Source organism: Cicer arietinum, chromosome 4 (assembly GCF_000331145.2).
Source record: "Cicer arietinum cultivar CDC Frontier isolate Library 1 chromosome 4, Cicar.CDCFrontier_v2.0, whole genome shotgun sequence".
Lineage (NCBI taxonomy): Eukaryota > Viridiplantae > Streptophyta > Magnoliopsida > Fabales > Fabaceae > Cicer > Cicer arietinum.
In genome coordinates this window covers 64,670,506-64,693,327 of record NC_021163.2, presented here as the reverse complement: position 1 = coordinate 64,693,327, position 22,822 = coordinate 64,670,506, and the positions used below count along the sequence as shown (strand labels likewise).

Below are 22,822 nucleotides of genomic sequence, written 5' to 3'. Positions count from 1 at the left end.
TTTAAATGATTATAGAGACTTATAGTTCCTGGCTTACTGCCTTCTTTTCATTCTTACAAACTTTGTTTCTTTAACATTTTTATCTTTAAATTTAGCTTTTTTTTTTTTTTTTTGCAATATGCTCAAGTAATAATTATATCTTCAAGTAGAAGTTCTGAGATGTAGGTTATGGTCAATGACAATAATTTGTTTAACTAATATCAATTAGTTGCTCAATTGATTTGGTATTTACTAGCATATTATTCCTTTATGATAATTTGATTGCCTATTTCTCATAAATGGTGTTAACTCATGAATGAATGATCAATAATGATATGCTATTCTAAATTAAAATATAAATGAAAAAATATATAAAAAATATGTATTTAATTTTAATTTTTAATTTTATATATTAACTTTTTACATATTATTTTTATTTATATTTTATCATAGAAAAAATATATCACAACTTTTATTGTTTTATTAAAATTAAAGTTGACATTTCAATTTTATTTATTTCTCAATTAAACTCTAAATATAATTATATATGATATAACACATGCATTTTTTTTATATACATAATCAAAGATTGAACATTTAAATATTTGTTTCAAATATACGTGCCACGTCATATTGATGCATTAACAATGATGTTTTGGAACCATATAACATAATGTGATTTTTAATTATTAAAATAATTTTTTGTCACACAAAAATATATGAAATAATTTGTTTGAATGTTTACTTTGCTGCCTTGGAGTTGAATTATTTGTTGGCATATGTCCTACCATTTGTGAACATGAAATTGACTTCCTTCATGCCAAATTTAATGTACTGGCAAAATATTGATTTCGTGCAGTTAATTATGCGGCAATGACAGGAAATGTTATTATTTATAGGTCCTAAGATTGCGCTTGCTAGTAGTAATATTAAATTGGGTCAAAAACAAAACAGTAACATTAAATTAAACATGGTTTATTTACTAGATATTCACTTCAATTTTGGTTTTCTAAAATTTAAAAATCATAGTTAAAAAACTATTTCTCCATTAAATTATTTACAATAAAATAATTAATTAATTATCACAACAAATTAAGACAAAGTTCAAAAGTTGTATTTATTAATTAACCCTCAAACTAAGGTCAGAACAATAGGTCATTTGTTGCCTATGAATATTAATTAATTAAATGTCGTAAAAAAAAGGGTTGTTCATATTTCAGTGCAATGTATTTGTTAATTAATCTGAGTGATGAATAGGTAAAAGGTACGAGAGTCTATGAGCAAGAGAACTCAGAGAAACTAGGGTTTTGATATGATGGTCACAAGCTAGATAGGGTTTGTGCAAAGAATAGAAGGGAATATAGGTGTTAGAGCAATGTATGCCAGCGAGCTTTTTTTTCCTCTACTTGTTACCTGCTCAGCTACACAGTGGTCCAAAAAAAGCCAAGCCACTCACAGGACTTGTTACTGCAGCTAGCTATAGAAGATGCATGTGAGTTGGAGAAATGAGAGAGACATAAGTGTATTCATTCTCATTAAATAATAATAATAATACTATACCTATATATACAGCTTTTAATTTGAATCCACATGTATTAATATTATTTTATTAAGATAGCTAGGAAGACAGGAGAGAGAAAAATAAGCAGCGAACATTGAGTGAGTAGTAAAAATAGGTTTACCAAACCTATTCACACTATTTTTTTTAAAACTATATATCAATGTATTTGGAGCATTTTAATGAATAAAGCCACTGAATTAAGTTTGCGCCAAAAATAAAAACAAAAGGCATTTTTAAAGCATCTAGTGCTATTTGGCCCAAAATATTAGAATCGTTTATTACATATTCTAAAAACAATATTTTGATATTAAATAATTTATATATTTAAAAAATGATTTTTTTTATAAAAACTACTAAAAATAATATTTTACATTTAAAGAAGTGATTAATTTTTCAAAAATGAAGTCATTTTTTTTTAGAAAAAAAATCTATATCAAATGATTATGCAACTTGACAAGTTTTTTCTAAAATTTAATCTTTACCATCAAATCGTAGAAATGAATCATAACTTTTATATATATATATAAAATGACCTTGCAATTCATATTCTCTCAATTATTTTAATAGAGAAATACCTATTCAAAGAAACCAGGGAAATGTGATCATGTAGGATAAATATGAATTTGAATGAAATGCCTACCATACAATGCAGTAGCATTAATGTAATGCAATTGACATTAGCCATTTTTGGATTTTTATATATCGTTTTTAAATATATAATGTTGATTTCATTTTTATCTTTTTCTTTTTTTAGTTTTAGAATATTTTATATAGATATTCATTATCCTAATTAGAATAATACTTTATATAAGTGTTATTATTTTTTTATATTCAAATATTAATAAATTTATTAAAATCAAAAATCAAAAAAATTGGAGCACGTTGATTATATCTAAAGTAAAGAGCAATAAAATATTGTGGGTAAAAATACTCCTAACCTTGATACGCAATGCTTACATCACTAAAAGAAGAAGGAAGAAAAAAACACTTCAAATACTATTGTTTCTCTAACAAATTATAAAAAGAGAAATGAAAGCTTTAATATGCCCATTTTTGTCCTTCTTGTTACTAGATAAAACTAACGAAGATTAAGTTCAATGATTTTGGAATATATTCGGTAGCACTAAGATATATATGATAAAATTGGTAGGGTTCAATGTTTTTTGACATGTTGTGATTTTAGTTCTTTCTTTTCAAATCAATGTATAACTTAGTTTTGAATTTATTTTTTATTTGACAGTTGAATGTGTCTAAGCTTTGGTTGTGTTTATAACAAAATCTAATAAAGTCACAAAGTTTTTGTTGGTGTGGTTGTTATGGGTTTGTGCATGATTAAAATTGACAAAGTTACACAAATTGAGTTTATATATCGTTTCATACTTCATGTTTCTAATTAGAAAGATTAATTATGTTGGAAAAAAAATGTATATTAAGTTAAGTTGGTTAAAAATAAAAGAAAGGAATTAAGAGTATGATAAATTAATATTGCAGATTGAGTTAGATTGGTTAAAAAGAAAGGGACGATGTATTATATTGTAGTAGCAATAGTGTTAAAATAAGAGTGATGAAATTAAAGTAGAAAATAGTTAATATGGAATATACATAGTGAATATAGAAAATGGACCGTTCTTACTACATTCTATTATCTTTATATTTTTTCAAACTTATTTAGTAGTTGACAAGTTAAGTGTTTGTTTTATAGCAAATGGATCATACTTGGATGTACCATAGGGTACATGCAAATAGATATAGATTGAAAAAGGAGTATGTTAGTGGTGTTAAGATTTTGGGAAATGGATTTTGAAACAACCAATTTATATATCTTAAGGAGGGATAAGAAGTATGTGTATAAAATGCAAGTATCAAGATATCTACAACGGGTGGTTCAATTAGTAGTGGAAATGTACATTATGACGACCAATTTAATGCAATGGATAAAATGGTGTTAACCTTCGACGTTGGTGTATATCGCGTACATAACAATACTAGAATCCTTCTAATTCAATGACTAAGATATTTTTTGAAGCGGAGAGGGAATCTAGAATTAGAGCTGAACAAATTGTTCAGGATGTAGTGGCCCAAACTCAAGTGGCTACCAAGGTCGCCGAAGAAACTAGGGAGCATTCAAAGAAATTAGATAATAATTTTGATGCAATTGACACATTGCATCGTCAATCAATTGGTAGATAGTCTAGTGCAAGTCATCATCCTTCACATCCTCATTATGATGATGATTTGGACGACATTTCACTTGACGAACCTTGATCTTGTAGTTGTGCTTACTCTTTGTAGTTGTTGGTCGATAAATATGTATTTTGTGATTTTGCTATGTTGTTATTTCATACTATGTTCTTTTGTTATGTTTCAGAACAAATGATACTTTATGGTGCATTTGTTATGTTATCAATGTAATGACTTTTGTGAAAAATTAAGTATTTTAATGTTTTTTAAGTATCGATTATTTTATAAGGCATAAAAATAATATTGTGCATGTGCAAAAAAGAAAAAACAAAAAAAAAAAACTAAAGCAATCTGCATTTAGTGTCAGCCGAGGTCACGCTAAACAATTAGTTGACTTTCCAAATATTGACCGTAGCGTCGGTCTAACAGACGCTATATTATTTATACAATTGACTTTTATATTATTGTTGATTTTAATAAGTTGACTTTGGCGTCGGCCGAATAAGATTTTTCAAATCACGTGTCATTGGAGATAAACTATCATCGAATGTGTATTTTTTATAGCAGCGCCAACTTAGAGTTGGTCTTGCCGACGCTAAAGTAGCATGGATGCCATTGGATCAACACAATGGAATAACTTCGATCTTTTTAGCCTAAGTCGGACACTGACGCTAATCAGACGCTAAATCAACATTAGTGTCGGTTTTTAGCTCTTTTTTTGTGGGCTTTTGACCGGCACTAAAAAGATATTTTCTAGTAGTGGACAATTTAAAATCATTTGGGCGCACTTTCAAAACATCTATATTATAAAAATTCCACTTCATCACATTCTAAGTTCTTTTAATCTGTAATGCCCCCAAAACAGTTTATAATAAGAAGTAAAGAATTTCAGTGAATAAATTTTCAAACTCTCATGTTAAAAGAAGTTAATGTAACATAACTCATAGTTTTTATGGAAGTTCTCCCCCTTTGATTTGAGTTGATTTGGAGTAGTTATCTACTTTCCTAGCTTTTTACCTCTTCCGTCTTCACATCTTACTCCAATTATTTTGAAGTTTTTCCATGTTGTTACTTGACTTCACTTCAATGTGATTTGGTCGATTATTAAAAATCAAGACAGTCTTATGAAGTTTAATAAACTAGTATTTTTGGGGATTTAGAAAAACAAGGAGAAATGAAGGATTTGGGAAAGAAGAATGGTACCAATTAAGGTTCTATCTGAAACTCAAAACACGGGAAAAAGAATTAGAAGATTAATAGTGTTTTTTCCTTGGCTTTTCCCTCGGGAAGGAATAAATGAGAGAACATGAAGGGAAATTCTTTTTATCGTCCTTTGGACATTTTTCCATATTACCTCTTTTGTCCACTCTTATTTTAATTAAAATTCCTTAATTCTAAATTAATATATTAACATTTCTAAATCTTTATTTTAAAAGATTTTAATTAAATAGATTGTTGTGTTAGTTAATTTCAATTGTAGATCCAACTATTGTTTTAACACTCATAAATGAGATGATAAAAAATATCACCAAACTAATACTACCAATTAGTTTCATAAGTCACTCAACGGAAAATACCTCGTGTTGAATATTCCCAGAGTAATGCACATGTTGTCATTTTTCATGACAATATTTTGGTGGGGACAATTACAAATGTGTGTTTTCCTAATTACATAGGAGAATTCATAGGTTTTATTTTTATTGTATCCATACACATATGTAGGGATGAAAGTAGGTTAGGTCGAACGACAAATGTCTTTAATCAAACCTATTTAAGGTCTAGTTTGATCCAATTTGTTTAATAAAAAATATTGAATTAAGACTTTTTTAAAAACTTTTCAAAAAACCTATTAAATATAACAGATCAACCTCTTTATGTTATGAAACTTTTTTTATTTGTTTTGATATTTCAATTGACTTATGTAAGATTTAAAGTGTATTATAGTTGAATTTGACAGATTTATTTATTTAAAATCTATGATCTTGTTAAAATGTTATTGAATCTGCTTCTTAACTTAAGATTTATGGCCTATTTTACTGTATTATTCGTTTTTTTAATTTCAATTGTCTCATTACATATAGCAAATTAATTAAGACTTATATTTAATATAATTGTTTAGCCTATTTAATTATAATTATATTTAAAATCTTATTGGAAAAAATAGACTTTAAAATAAAATTTGAGATTATAATAGATTTTTAAAAAATGACTTATATCAAGTAATTAAACTTGACTTAGATTTCAAATTTTCAAAATATACTCATTTCCACTCCCTACGCTTATGACCATTTGAGGCAGAGATAAGGGGATTTTACAAGTTCAAGACATAAACATAAATGCATACATGATTTTTGAAATGGATTATAAGCATTTATATATTAATTGTTGATTTTTGAAAAAGGAAAGTCATGGACCAAATTCAATATATTTTTCTATTTAAGATGACAAAGACATGGATAAAAATCACATATTTGATTGATTATAATATGCTTGATATAAAATACAACATATACTATACTAAAATTTAACATCGAAGAAAAATAATGGTTGATTATATTTGAAATAGAAAACAAAAATTAAAATATATTTAGTATTATTAAGAAAAAATAAAAATCAACAAGATAATATTTGATACTCTAATAAAAAAATTACTATTAAAATTTATATAAGCGGTTTTTACAAAAATAACATCTAAAGATATCCATTAATATTTGATATTGTGTGGTTTTTTATTATTTTAGATCAGTTTGTATATGACCACCTCTATTTATGTTCTTCATTATGGATCTATGGAGAATGATTTTGTTATCAAGATTGGGGAAGTCGCCTACATTCTTGCCAGCTCAAATTTTGGTCACTTGAAACAGAAGACTTATAGAGGTTCCTCTGTCAGTAATTTGGATGTTCTCGTTGGATTCAAAATCTTTTGTCAAAGATGTAGCAATGAGATTGCAAGAGAGCAATTTATCAGTTTTTGAGGTGAGAACTTGAATTTAGTATGCTCTAACACAGAGAAATAATTATAAAGTCAATTACGAAGTTTAACTTTGAAGTGACAGAAAACGGAGTCTGAACTTTGGTCCGCTACTAACTTGATCCCTTTTATATACACAACAAAACTTGTGTAAAAAAGGATGAAGGAGAGAAAGAACATAGAAAAACAATGTGGAAGAAAGGAATTTTTTCATTGATACCATATTATTTGTAGATTGACTAAATATCAGTGGTCTCTTAATCTATTTTCAGTTAACGTTTTATTCTTTATCTTTTTTTTTTCTTCCCAATTTGATCCTTTATTTAAATTTTAAGTGATATTTATATTTTAAAATATCAACAATGTTATCCTTATTTTTTGCAAAAATTCATCAAAAATTTCAAACAAAATCTATAAAATTAATTATCATCCTCAATATAATACAATTTCATCAAATTCACAACTTAAATCTTTAAATAAATTCATATTTTCATCTCAAACAACATCAAATAAAGAATGACAAATATGAGTTTATTTGAAAATTTGAGTTACGAATTTGATGAAATTTATTTTATATTAAAGAATATAATTAATTTTATGGATTTTGTTCGAAAATTTTGATGATTTTTTGAATTTTGGTAAAAAAAAAGGATAACATTGTTGACATTTTAAAATATAAAATATCAAATTGTCACTTAAAATTTAAATAAAAGACCAAATCAGAAAAAAAATAAAAAAAAAAATAAAAAAAATAAAAAAGAAGATAAAAGACTAAAAATTAAGTTAAGGGACCACGAGTGATATTTAGCTTTATAGATTTTAACTACCATCGACTATCCATCCATTATTAGTAATTTAGTACCTGCCGATTGTATATTCAGTTTGTGAACAAGGTACTAGGTTTGCTTGATGAATTGATTGTCTGTTTAAACCTTAAATAATCAACAGATAATATTTGGCATTAATTTCTCTACCTAAAGTAAAAGGCCTGCCGTTTAAAAGGGACAGACCATGATCTCCAGCCATTGACTGATTTAATCAGTAAATAAGTTTGAAGTGTGTTGCACTCACTGTTGTACAGAAAACATGAACTATAAATCAGAGTTTTGCAGTTATGATTTATTAAGTGCTTCTGATACTAGCTTCAAATGATTTATTAAGTGCTTCTGATACTAGCTTCAAAGCTGGTAAAATTTCTTTTCAGGTAACTTTTACTTCCTTCAAGATCAATTTGCATTTACTAAATTCATATTCAATTATTTATTAGTACAAAAAAGCACGCATTTTTCCCAATAGAAAACGTCATTACTCTAAAATACCAGACTAAGGACAGAGTCAGTTCAACCTTTTAAAAGTCCAAGTCGCATGAAATAAATATTCCAGCACAAATTCAAAGGTTAAACTAACCGCATAGAAAGAACATAAACATATATGTAATATACTTCTATAGTCTTTCTACACATAAGAACTGAGGTTGAGAGTGTGGGAAGCACCACCCTTATCCCAATCACACTAAACTGATATTTTGCATATGCTCCATAAACATTAGAAGATAATTAAGTTTACACTTATGATATTCTAATTCATGTACCTACCATGTTGCCATGGCTATGGATAAACAACACTTGAGTAACAAGCATACATAATTACCAACTACATAAATAACATGATTGTGGTAGTTTTCTGATCCTATATGGAGATAGTTTTGCCAGAACCAGAAGCTAAATTCACAACTTCATGATTATATATTTACACAAATTGAACTAGAGTCGTGTCACATAGGATGAGACCACCAGAACCAGCATCTCCGTATTATTAATTGTTGGATGCATGAACTGCAGCTACAGTTGAGACCATTGAATCCACTCCACATATATTTCGACCTCTGCAGATCTTGTAATATCCTTCCTCACCCCAATTCTGTCCCCATGAATTCTTTATGATCCAGTAAGGCTTTTCCTTCAATCGGATGGGAGCAAAACCATTTCCAAAACCAACTAGAAGAACCCCATGATCCAAACGCGATTTTGCACAGATGTATGGGCATGAGACACCACTCATATATGTTTGCATCCAGGCTGCGTTAATAGCAACTGCAAAAAGCAAAGCTTAAGTCAGTATTTGTAAAATTTGCCATTCATTCTGTATCTTGAAAAAAAGAGATGATCAAACAGATATATCTATAATTCCTTTGTGAAGTGTTAAGGATACAAGTAGGTGAGGGAACCAATTCTTTTGTGTACGAAGAAGAATTAGGTACCTGCAAGAGGGCCATTCTTTACTAAATTTGCAGCAATTTGGTCTTCGTCAACGGAAACAACACTGAAATTAGATACGGAAGCAGCAATCTTGCTTTTGTCAAATTTGCAGGAGCCATCTCTTCCTGTGTAAGAATAGTCCTGTTCTCGCACTACTCCCCCAGACTGGAGTAGGTATTCAAATGCATTGTTCATCAATCCACCATTACAGCCCGAGTCACACGAATTATATTCATCTGGATCACACTGTGAGATTTATATAGCCATTAATTCATCATTATGTATATCATCGTGGTGGAGCATTTTACTGTCTTGTACAAAAATAAAAATTGGACAACACATAGGAGTACAGGAAGCTGGACACAGATAAAATTTGCAGACACGACACTGTCACACTACTATAAAATTAAGAAATAAATCAAAATAGTTTTAAACCTAAACCAACACCCTACAAATAAGCATAATTAACTGTAGATAGAAATGCAGTAGTAGATACAGATGTTTCCATAACACAAGTTTTCAATCTTGAAGTATTTATGATCCAACACATCACGTCATTGTAGCATTATGGATGAGGATATCCCATAAATGACCTCGGGTCATAAACTTTCAGTCACCTAAATGAATTCTGAAAGAGTAAACATTAGGTCGACTGTGTTTTAAAGACACTTAGATCATTAGCTAAAAACACCAAGAGTTTATGGAGCTTGTGCAAGGGAATAGACCTTTGCCTCAAAGGTCAGGTCACCATGTTATGTTGCTCTAAAATTCGGCCCAAATAATCCTATGACTTCTAGAAGATGACCACTGTAAGATATTTTCAATAAGAAAGCTGAAACCTTATCCAAAGTTTGCACAATAACAGACCCGCTTATCACATATAAGAAGCTTACACGCTATCTAATAAGCAAAGCCTCTAACAAGCTCTTTGATCTCAGCTTATTCAGGAAGCCTACAACTAATGGATGAAGTTATGTTGCTCTCCACCAATCAAATAATCTGATATACAAGTCCTTCACATACTCTCTTAACTATAAAAAAGGGGTGAGCCCTTCTCAGATGGTCATTTAACTTCATTTCCACCACTAAAAACCCTACTTATAATCTGTCTTCCTTTGGCATATTAGTACACTCCCCCTCATAGCGGACAGATGAGAAGAATTCATCCCAAACAATTGATTTCAACTGGGTTCCATAAGCGCAGCTCAGATTGTAAAAAACAGCAGGGATATTTGAAATGTTGGGGTATGGATTCAATCCTGCTCTACCCCTCTTCACCGCATTTAATGTACGTGAATTTTGCCACCACTAGGCTACTTTATAAAAACACAGAAAGTAAACATTGACTTCTTGGTACTTAATTTAATTGTTTCTAAAAAATCGTTGTTTACAAAGTTAAAGAAAAATCTGCTTGCCATTTCCAAAATAGCTATAGCATGAACGAATGATGTGCTTAACCAACCACAAAATTAGTTTTGAACGAGAAAGATATTCTGAATCAATAAAAAAATTCAATTGGTTCAACATTCTTTATATTTTCAAATTTATTTCATCGCATCCAAACTAAAACCAACACAATCATAAGGTTGGTTCAATTCAGTTTACCAGATTTGTAATAAATAAATAATCAATTAATATTATAAAACCTTTTATAAAATATATGGGGAAAAAAAATAAAGCAGAACATCTTCAAAAATCTGAACCAATTATTGGTTCAGTTTAGACTCACGAGTTAGGTTAAACCAAACAAATAATCACCACTAACCATATACAACAAAATGAAAAGGGGCTAAAGTAAATTTAATTAAGTAAAATATTAAATATTAAAAACAACAAGCAAAAGAGAATTAATTTAATTAATTAAATATTAAAAACAACTAACCACATGATCACAATCCACAAGCTGTTGCTCACTAAGGCTCACTAATTTCCCAGTAGCCAAATAATTTGCTCCTTCCAACGCTCCCGTTGTGCTAAACGCCCAACACGAACCACACGAACCCTAATAATCACACCAAATTAAATCAAATCGTTAATAATAATGATAATAATAATAATAATAATAATAATAATAATAATAATAATAATAATAATAATAATAATAATAATAATAATTAGTATTATTAATTATATAATTATTAATTTAATAATTGAACGTGCCTGGTCCTTGACGGGAGTGACGGCTCCTTTCTCACGCCAATCGAAGTCCTCAGGAAGGTTGTTAGTAGGTAAGATCGGAGCCTTCTGAGCGTGAGCCGGTAGACGGAGACGTTTTTTAAGTCCAAGAAACTGGCGACGGAACTCAGACGCCGTTAAGTCTGAAAACTTAGTGACTCCGTGCTCCGCGGAAGGATCGAGCTTCTGATGGAGCTTCGCTTTCTTAAGATTTGACTTAAACACGCCGAATCGGTAATCGTGCTCCTCTTTTGTTGCGTAGCTTTTACTGAACTTAGACTTGAAGGTTGTAAAGTGGTGCTCTGCGTTCAGTAGTTGATCATCTTCGTGATCAGTGACTTGACGGATCAGAAAGTCGTCGTTGTTGTCGTCCTTTGTGGCGGTTGCTACGACGGAGAAGAGGAGGAGAGCTAAGAGGAAACTGCGGTCCATTGGGTGAGAAGAGGAAATGGATTGGATTGGTTAGAGTTAATGGAATTGAAACGAATTTAATGAGGAAAATATCCATTGCCATTGAGGCACGTGTCGTTATATTAATGGTGGATCGTTTCTGCAACTTGTGAGTACACGCATTCTCCATGTGGCGTTTTCTTTAGCTATTGATATTGTCATCCAAATTCATTTTCAATTTTCAACTCATCAAAAAATATGAGAAATAGAAATCTATAACTTATAATCATTTTTTATTTTAATTTTTTTATTCTATCAATAAATTATAATCATAAAATATATTCTTTTTAATATAAACTATAAGTAAAAGTTATATATAAAAAATTTACGTATCTAGTCTTAATTTTTAATCAGATACATTAATTTTTTAAATATTATTTTTTTTATATTTTATTTTAAAAGAAGTATTTAATTATATTATTTCATAAATCAAACAAATATGTTTTTTATTAGTTATAATTATTTAATAACACACATATGAATGATGTGATATGTCCACAATGTAAAAAAGTGTTCGTAAAACTAATAATTGTATACACAAATTAAATATTTTTTTTAATATAAAATGATATATAGTTTGTTCTTAAGAGTATAAGGGTTGTGAAAATAATGAGAAAAAAAATTATAAATTTTTGTATTTAGTTCAAATTTTAAGAGGAGTAATGGAAGATAAATTTTAAAAAATTTAAAAAATTATTTAAAATTTATCACCTTCACTTAAACTAAAATCTCTACTTTTTTTTTTTATTTTCTCTTGATTAAATTTTTTCAAATCAAACAAACTCTAATTACCAAATGTTATATTATTATAAGATTCAACATCAATTTTTGAGTTTAAAGAATCTAGCACTATCAGCAAACGCACAAATTTTTAATATCCTATTGTTATTATCTGAGCTCTATGTAGTGAACTATATATAAACATTATACTTCATTTGAAATTAAACATATCCAAAAAAAAAAAAAAGTTACTTTACTTCGAAAGAAGTATACATCAATGTAAAAATCTAATTCCATTCACCAAAAAAGTAAAGCACACAATTCAATGCAAAATGTAATGTGTATGGATTGGTTATAGTTTTGTTGTTTTATTGCAATTTATCATTTTTATAGATTCCTTATTTGTTCTACGTTCGTGTCTGACAATAAAGTAATCAAGATCATAGACAAAATATCTAGTTTAATCAAAGTTTGTTTGTACGTTACTCTCCTTGATTTTTATTTCCACTTTTTTGTCACGTTGTCCTTATCACTCGATTATTAAATATTGAAGTCAATTTTAGGCAAGAAGCATGAAGACGCAACTTACTAAACAAAAATAATATTTTTTTTAACAAAAATTAAAATAATATTTTAGATTATATAAATTAACTCTTTAAATATTATTTTATTACAAATTTATCTAAAATAAAAAATTCATTTTTCTAATTAACAATTTATTATTTTATTATATATATATATGAATATTTTGAAATTTATAAATAAATTAATTTTTAACAATCTAAATAATATATTAGTCGCCTAAAAATAATATTTTAATAGTAAATAAAAACTTGGAATTTTAATATTATTTAATAAATAATAATAATAATAACAATAATTATAATAATTGAAAACATATTAAAAACATATTGAAAAATTAGTAAATTATATAGTTTCTCTCTCATTCACACAGAATTTTAAATTCTTATAAAATTTAACTTTTATTTATATTTTTATACAAATATATGAGTTAATAAGTGTCAAAAAAAGTTTAGCTCCAACTGATATCCTAAACCCCCAACTAAAGGAGTATAAATAACGGATTAAATATATTGGTTGTGTTGTTGATATTGTGCTAACATTTAATTGGATTAATTTATAGATTAATTTATCTTTTAACTCGATCAAATTCGATAAATTGTTGGTTTAATAAGAATGAGACGAAATAAAGATAGATTGAGTTGTTCATAAAAATAAACTGTCAATTAGTAATTCTTAAACATTTTTTTAAAAATTAAACATAAATTAATTCTTACTAAATCACATATGGATACAATTTGTCATTATTCATTCATTAAGAAGTAGTAACTCATAACATTATTTTATAAATCCTAAATTATTACAGTTAGTATTTTTTTTTTTTTTAAATGATAAATCCATAATCAAATAAAATAATAATTTGTCCTTGAAGTAATTTATGACATATCGAGTAACACGAATGGTAACCTAAACTCGATTTTTTTTTTTTACCTTATTCTATTCTTTTCCTTGTATTTTTTGTCCTTATTTTCGTTGAGACCAAATTAGATCCAACTAATTATTTACGGGAGGAGTCTACATCACGACTCGATTCTTACACACTCCTACCTAACTTTGTAATTTCAAATTTGCATATAATATTTTTTAAAATATTCTCCACTTTTTCGGATAATTTCAATAAACTAAACTTTGAATCTGCTAACAATGTTGAATTTTAATCGTTGGAACCTATTTTTAATTTAGCAAAATTAAATTTTAAATTTATCGAAAGTAATTGGAAAACTATTTTTATTTATTATGATGAAAGGTAATTCGTTCATGGAGGATTTGTGGAAGTAAATATATAATTTGAAGGATAAGAAGTGAATTTTTCAAAAAGAGAGCCGTCAAAGTAGACCTATGGTGATTGTTTTCAATTTTACACAAGTGGATGAAGCAAAAGAAGTCACAAAAGAAAAGGTGAAAAATGAACCTGTGAGAATGAGTTAAAAAGAAAAAGTAATTTAAAGTAGTGCATATTGTTGACACACTACTGATCTCTTAATTCAAAGGTTTGATTGCAACTAATATTGTTTCCGTTTTTTTTTTTGTCAAAATGTTTTTTTTCTTTAAAAAATTATGTGGGCAATTTCTCAATTGGGCCACGGCATCTAAAGTAGTGTCAAATGGGCCAAAGAATCAGTCCATTGATAAAAAAAAAGAGAAATGTACCATGCACCCCACTTTAACTTTTCACCCCTCATTTCAAATGAAAATATCACAATGTTCGTTAAAAAGATTAGCCACTTCATTATTCACCTTATTTTTTGAAACTTCCAAAATTTACATTATCATTCTAAAAATTTTAAACTTTTGAAATATAAAAAAGTGAATTTTTTTATCGTTTTCGAAACTTTTGATAAATACGAAAATTTCAAAACATAATTTTCAAGAATATTTTGACATTTTTGAAACTTTTGATAAATCTGAAACTTTCGAAATGTATTTTTCCAGAATTGATCAAAAAATTTGAAACTTTTGATCAATTTGAAAGTTTCGAAACTTCCGAAATAGAAAATTCTAGAATTTTCGAAACTTTCGAAATAGGAAAATTTCGAAAATTTTCATATTTGGAAAAGTTTCGAAACTTTTCAGATTTGAAAACTTTCGAAATTTTCCAAATTTAGAAATATTCGAAACTTCCCAAATTTTTGAAATGTAATCCTTATTTCCAAAATTTGAAACTTCCGAAAAAGTTCAAAAACTTTGAAGTTTTCTATTTCGAAAGTTTTAAATATTTCAAAAGTTGCAAAAATTCTGAAAATTGTCATTTCGAATTTTCTAAACTTTCGAATATTTTAAAATTTTGTTTAGTTAAAAGGGTAAAATTGTATTTCTATAAAAATGGAGGGTGAGAAGTTAATGTGGGGGTGCATGATACATTTCTCTAAAAAAGAATGTCCGGTCTAGACTCCAATGCAATGCAATAGCCGAGTAGGGTGGGGAAAGAAAGATCCACTTACCTTCAGAAATAACTCTATCATGATTAATCTATTTATTAAATCTTCTTCAATAATTGTACGAAAATTTTGTTTCATCAATAATAAAAAGTTTCAAATAAATTGTCATATTAAAAGTTGATACTAAGTACATTTAATATATTTGAAATGGTAGTATCTTGGTTGTGAGGACGAAGCTATTAGCATGGCAAGATCGTTTTGACTTTTGTTATATATATTTGACTGACTTATAAGTTATATATTATAGACTTAAAATATAGATGTTGAGTGTTGCATATGGAGAGTGTCCCAACTCAATTTTATTTGAATGAGGTGCTCTATGAAGTTTGATTCTTATAAATAAAATAATAATAATAATAATAAAGGCCTATTAGTTAGTAACAAGCAATCTAACACAAGAACCACTAAAAAATTCAAAGCAAGCTAATTCCATTTCGAAATAAGTTATCTTTCACCCTTCATTCTATTTTTCTTCTTTATTTTATTGTAAGATGTCTCTTTTTTTATATCAACAATGAGCTACTAAACTTGCTTTTTAAAATATTTTTGTTTAAATGAACTATTTTTACAATTATTTCAAAGTTGACTCCTTTATGTTAACCTCACCATTTTGTTAGAGAGTTTTCACTTTTTCCACCATTTCAAATTTGTCGTGATACTTGATAAAAATCTGATTTTTAAAGTTATTGAAATTTCTTTCTTTTTATTACATAGTAAAAATCTGATACTTGACAAATATTTATTACATAGTAAATTATGTAACATTATGAGTTATTGATAAGAAATGACAGGCATTTATTTATTTCTTTTTTACATCAATGATACTCATTCCTTTCAACAAAATATATATATTTGTTACATAGTTGTTACTTATAAATATATAAAAAAATGATAGATAAATTTATAATTGATGAATAAAAAATACATAATAAATATTTGTCAATGCTACATAAACAAATTTTTATAATTTGACAAAAAAAATAAGGGACAAATATTTATCAATGATAAATAGTTAAAAAAACGCATAAAATAAAAAGAAAAAAACACTTATGCATAAAAAGCATGAGAAAATATTTGTGAGTGACATATAAAAAATTATGGGACAAATATTTGTCAATAATATATAAAAAAAAATATGAGACAAATATTTGTAAGAGACAAATATAAAAAATCACGGGAAACATATTTACTACAGATACGTATAAAAAACATAAGATAAAGATTTACAACTGATGTATAAAAAATATTGGACAAATATTTATCAATAATAAATATATATAAAAAAAACACACAACAAATATTTGCCACTAATACATATAAAAATATGTGACAAAAAATTGTCATTAATAAATATTAAAAAGAGTGGGATAAATATTTAAAGTTGATACATAAAAAACACGGGACACATAGTTGCAAGTGCTAAATATAAAAAAGCACGAGACAAATATTCATCATTGATAGATATTTTAAAAAAACCACAGGATAAAAAGAAAATAACTTATGCATAAAAAATAATTGGACAAATATTTACTATTGATTCATAAAAAAACACGAAATAGTATTTAACAATGATAAATAAATAAAAATCACGGAAAATTTATTTTTCATTGATACTTCAAAAACAACACGAGATAAATATGAAAAGTCACGAGACAAATATTTGTCGTTGATGCATAAAAAATACAGGACAAAACGCGAGATAAAAATTTATCAGTGATGATAATATATAAAAAATCATGAGACAAATATTTATCTCCGATACATAAAAAATCATGGGACAAATACAAATAAAAATACATGACAAATATTTATCACTAATACATAAAACAAACAATGGACAAATATTAAAAAAAAATGGAATAAATATATAAAAAAAAGTGGGGTAAATAGAAAATAACTTTTGCATATAAAACATGTGACATATACTTAATAATGATATATAAAAAATAATGAGACAAATATTTGTCAATGATACATACAAACAATACGAGACAAATAGTTCTCAGTGATAAAAATAAAAAATCACAGAAAAATATTACCACTAATACATATATAAAACACAAGATAAATATTTATAACTGATATACAAAAAATTTGGGACAAATTCTTGTCCTTGATAAATATAAAAAATCACAATATAAATATTTGTCAATGATACATAAAAAATATGAGACAAATATTTGTTATTATAAATAAAAAAAAATGTGAGATAAATATTTATCAATGATAATACATAAAAAAAAACATGAAATAGGTTAGCTTATTATCAAATATTTCTCATGCATTATCAAATTTAATTTTGTTTTCTCATTATTAATTAAAATAAATTACATCATTTTATCTATAGTATAAATAAAAGATTAATATTTTTATTAATTTTCTATAATTATTATCCGGAAAAAAGTATAGTAACGGGCGCACTATCCATGAGAAATTACATATATTTTTTAGTAGTGTATCATGCAGATATTTTTTTCCAAATACATAAAGACATTCATTAGATTATTTTTTCTCTAATATATCATATATTTTTATAGAAATATGATTCATTTTCTTGAATATAATTTTTACTTGTTTATGTAGACGTTTATTGTACCTTTTTATTTTTTACTATAGTTTTATCTTTAAAAAAAATTCTTAATAATTTTTTTAAGGAGATATTAGTTTATATCCCTTATGATTGCTTTCTTAAGTTTTCGTACAATCTACTCAAGTATATGATGCAATTGCATTCTATTTTAATTATAAAAAAAGATATTTAATTTTTTTATAAAAGACATTTGCATTATAACTTAATTAATTAAAATTAATATATTTAGTCACATAAAAAATTGTTGTACCGGTCAATTTTGATTGACCTATAACTCAAATATATTAGAAGGGACGAGAGGTAATATTAAGACACACATCGATTGAATTATTTTGAAAGCAACGAGATAGCGAAAGTTCTTGTGAAGCATAAATGCTCACACCATGATGTGGTCTTCCAATGCAATTGATGATCCAAAATAATCCACAACATGGAATATTCTTTCTCAACTTTGAAAGATTTTTGCCGCAACTTTTCCCTTCACTCATCAAAAAATCCAATGGAAACAATAATTAGATTGATATCATATATTTTTTTTTTTAGTCAATTGATATCCTAGATGATGACTTGAATTCCTACAGAGTTAATCATAACCGAATATGTATAGTACAATATATGGTCAAAAAGGTATAGTAAGATGGGAAACAATAATTAGAGTCAAAGCATATACTCATTAATGTCGTCTACTTATTTAGATTACAACTAAATGCAGTTAATTAAATCGTAAGTATTTATTTTCATTGGCTCAATTTATAAACTAAATGATCATATTAAAAAAATTATTTATATACATTGTGAAATTGAAATAGATATCGTTAGATCATTAATAATTTTAACTTTTGTCGTAATTATTTATAAAGTTATATACATGATTTGACGTGTATATAAAACTTTCTATGCATGAATGTAAAAATTTAACAAATTTTATAATATTTTAATTTTCAATTTATTTTACAATATTTTTCTAAAAATTATTAAATAAATTGCAGTCTGTTTTGACTTTTGACATAGACATGTGAATATCCGATTCTAAATTCACCAAATTAATTTGTCAAAAAAAATCAGCAAGTTAAAGATATATATAGTTGATGACCTTGATTTGTATGAGGTTGGAGTGACGTGACTTGGTGGGGGTGGAACCCTTATGTCCCAAAAGTTTGGAACATAAAAGCAATGAAGAATCCATAGTGGTTTAAGTTTTATCTTGTATCCTATAGATCACAAAAACGTGCCAAGCAAGGCCCATAAATAGGATTTATTGTCAAAGAATGGAAACTACTTTGTTTGGTTATAAACTTCTTTTCATGTCTATCAATTTTCGAAGTGCACCTCACCATCCAAGTTGATATTTGATTTATTGTAGAAATATGTAACAATAGAATTAATTTTTTTTAATCCTAGTTATAATTATAAGAAGATTTATGGGTAATTTTCATCGTAGAATTTGACTAATCACTTTTAATGAATTTCTCTCTTTTTAATGAATTTATATCTCACTTGTAAATGCGTTTTAAGTGATATTTCGTTGAATTGAATGTAAGACTTTGATACATATAGCAAGTAATGGCACCTAATTGTGTAATTTTGAAGTAGTCAAGCATAAATGCATATTACCAAATGTTAATAATATTAATTCCCTACAAGAATAAAAAATGGGAAACATAACTAAACATTAACAACCAATATGACCGAAAATTAAGTGTAAATGTTGATTATTAATTAGTGTGAACTAAGCAATGAATGTAACCGTTAAAAGAACATAAGGTTGGCTTTTGTGTAATAAAAAATCAAGTAATTAAACATCATGTTTGGGCATGAAGAGTAATAGTTCCATGGGACGTACGATTTCAACTGATAATTGATTTGATTCCATTTTCGATCCCTCTTTTTCAATATTTTAATCATAGCTGTTTAGCAATATTGTGTCACGCAAACTTCTTTAACCAATAACAATTCAATATATGCATGCGATTAATTTGAGGTAAGTGGATATTATTGCTTTAATATAACATAATTATTACGTGCTAATAATTTTCCTTAATTGACTGGATGCAGCAAATATTAAATCAGTGAGATTAACTGATTTTTTAAGCCAACAAATATTTATTAATCGATTAATTATATTAGAAATTTTTTTATAAATAAATATTAGTAAATTAATTGTTAGATAAAATTTTCTATTTTTTAATGCAGTTATTCTTTTTTGTAATTCTTTTGGTTTGTTTAACTCAATAACTAAATTATCTACGTGAGATTTTATATGAGAAGTTAATCTTTATTAAAAAAAAAAAAAGAGATGTTAATCTTAATTAACTATGATAATTAATTATGAATTGATAAGAGAATTTTATCAACTTTTTACATGTTTTAATTAATACTATTAATAAGGAGCATACACAACTAAATTTTGTAGACACATTTCTTTTTCTCCAAATTTCTCTTTCTTTTTTTTCCCCTCCGATTTCTTTCAACTTTAACCGGCCCCTAGTGAATTAGCATGTTAGGTCCAAACATAGATTTAAAGGGTCAGAGTATGAAAAAATAAATTTAAAAATAAATTAATTTTCTATTAAAAATATTAGATTTAATTGCAATATTTTCATCATTTTGTGAAAGTGATTCATTTATTTTAAAATTCAATAGTGTTGATCATTTCATTAGATTTTTTAATTAAAAAGTAACGATGTAATATAATTTAAATGAAATTGTATATGATATAAAGTTTAATACTATAAAATTATAATAAAATCATTTAAAAAATTCGATTTCAACTTTTGAATTATTCATTTTGTAATTTAATTAATAACATATAATAGTTCTACGAGATTAAATGACACATTATTTAAATATATCAAATCACTGTTTTTTTAGTTAAAAAATATGAGAGAGAAATCAAACTTGTCGAATTTTAAAATAGGAGACAAATTCTACAAATTATTAAAAATATGAGACTAAAAATGCAATTAAATAATATTTATTTATTTTTTTTAGTAATTTTTCGAATCACATTTTACATGGTGATTCTGTTATTTTGTCCATTGGGGATGCAATTAAAAATAAGAGTAGTAGTAATATTAATAGTGTAATAGTGAAGGAAGCACATAATAGTAGAGTAAGAGAAAGAGAGTGAATGTGGTTCTTGAAAAGCAAAATGTAAAGAGAGGAGACCAGAATTCAGAGGTAACAAGCTAGTAACAGAGGAAGAGGAATCATCCCAGACACTGATATTTGTGTGTGTGTATGTGAATCTTTTAAAGATTCTCTCGTGCACACAAACAGTGTACTTATTCAACCAAAAAATGGAAAAACTCCTCAAAAATGTAATTAACACCACAACTGGCCTTGGTTCAGGGTCATGTTCTGTTTTGGTTTTACATAATTAAATTGTAGTTGTAATTATTATTCTTGTTTTTTTAATCAAAATATTTATTCTTGTTTTGTCTCTAAATATTTATCACTTTAGTTTTAATATTGAAAATTTCATTAAATTGATTAATTTGTTTTTGCTAAAATTTAAATTGATGAATTACTAACATGCTTCAAAACAATGATGCTTAAAGAATTAATTGTGATAACATATCATAATTAACAATACCTTAAAATTAGGTGAACACTCTGTTATCCTCTAAATATGTTCGGAACTGGTATCAAGCTTGTTAAAAAAATGAAATATATTATTATTAAATCATCAATATTACATCTTATATTTCAGTATTATTCATATAATCATTTTTATGACAAGTTTTATAAATTTATAGATTTAAACTACTTTCCAAAATTATTTAAGTTTCTACAACAAAAACATATATAAGTCTTAATTATAACAAAAATATTGTAAACTAAATTCAAAATATCAACTGTTGTAATAATATAAGAAGAAAGATAACTAATAATTACAAAACTTTTGTAAAATTATTTTTTTAGCATCAAAATAATTCATCATAAATTTATCAGTGACTTTTAAAAATAAAAAATAAACGAATATTAACAATTATATAAAAAAATATCGATTAGATAAATACATACATACTTAATACATATAAAAATACTAATAAATTCATTTGATATCTAAGATCCTTTTTTTCCTAAAAAAAAACACCTATCTTCTTCTATTATTTTTTTTATAGTTTAATTATTTAATTTTGACAAGTTCATTGACGATACTTGTACCAATATATATATTTTTTCATAGATATTCAAGAATTGTGGACATTTCTATAATTTAGAGTTTTTTGTTGGATATGTTACACCTTTTCATGGATATGTTTTATATAAATTTAAATTTTAAATTATTTTTTTTTTAAAAGGTATCTTACTATTTTCTTTTACAGATATCTAACATTTTTTACTAATTAAGAATTTGAATGATAAAATGATTATTTTTATATAATTTTTTTCCAAGTAATAATTATAACTCACAAATTTATGTGTCAGTTTAGTATTAAGGTGAATTATCACAATTACTAATAAAATACTATTATTTTACAAAAACTAGAATTTATAACTTTTAAAATAATTGATGCACTATAATTTGAACAAATACACGTCAGCTACGGTCTAAATGATATATTTTGGGTTTGGCTAACTTTTTAATTTGCTTCACTAGTTGTACTAATATAATGTAATTAGTAAAGCATTGATAGGTGTCAGAAAGGAGCACATTGAAATTGAATTAAAAAAATGGAAAGTTGAAAAGGTGTTTTATATGAATAGGTATGCTTCTTTTTCTTTAAATATAAGAATGATGGTGGTCGCATTTTAGGGGAGGCATCATGTCTGTTAAAGTTATGAGGTTCGTTTAGGAACCAACAAACCGCACATTGTGCTTACTTTCGTAGTGTGGAACCTTAGTGCAAAGTTTCCATCTACTATTTCTAGCTCTTTTTTTTATTTGAGGGATTGTACTATTTCTAG

The 22,822-nt window shown here is 26.4% G+C and overlaps 1 protein-coding gene across 1 annotated transcript; it reads right to left on the bottom strand.

Moving 5' to 3' along the window:
• Positions 1 to 8,245: 8,245 nt before the first annotated feature.
• LOC101501911 (cysteine proteinase 15A-like) lies at positions 8,246 to 11,563 on the bottom strand. The gene is given in 4 exon segments (NM_001279192.1): positions 8,246 to 8,788; positions 8,956 to 9,199; positions 10,836 to 10,955; positions 11,114 to 11,563. Coding segments are annotated over 4 exon segments (1,089 nt in total). The 5' UTR covers positions 11,561 to 11,563; the 3' UTR covers positions 8,246 to 8,510.
• Between the last annotated feature and the right edge of the window lie 11,259 nt (positions 11,564 to 22,822).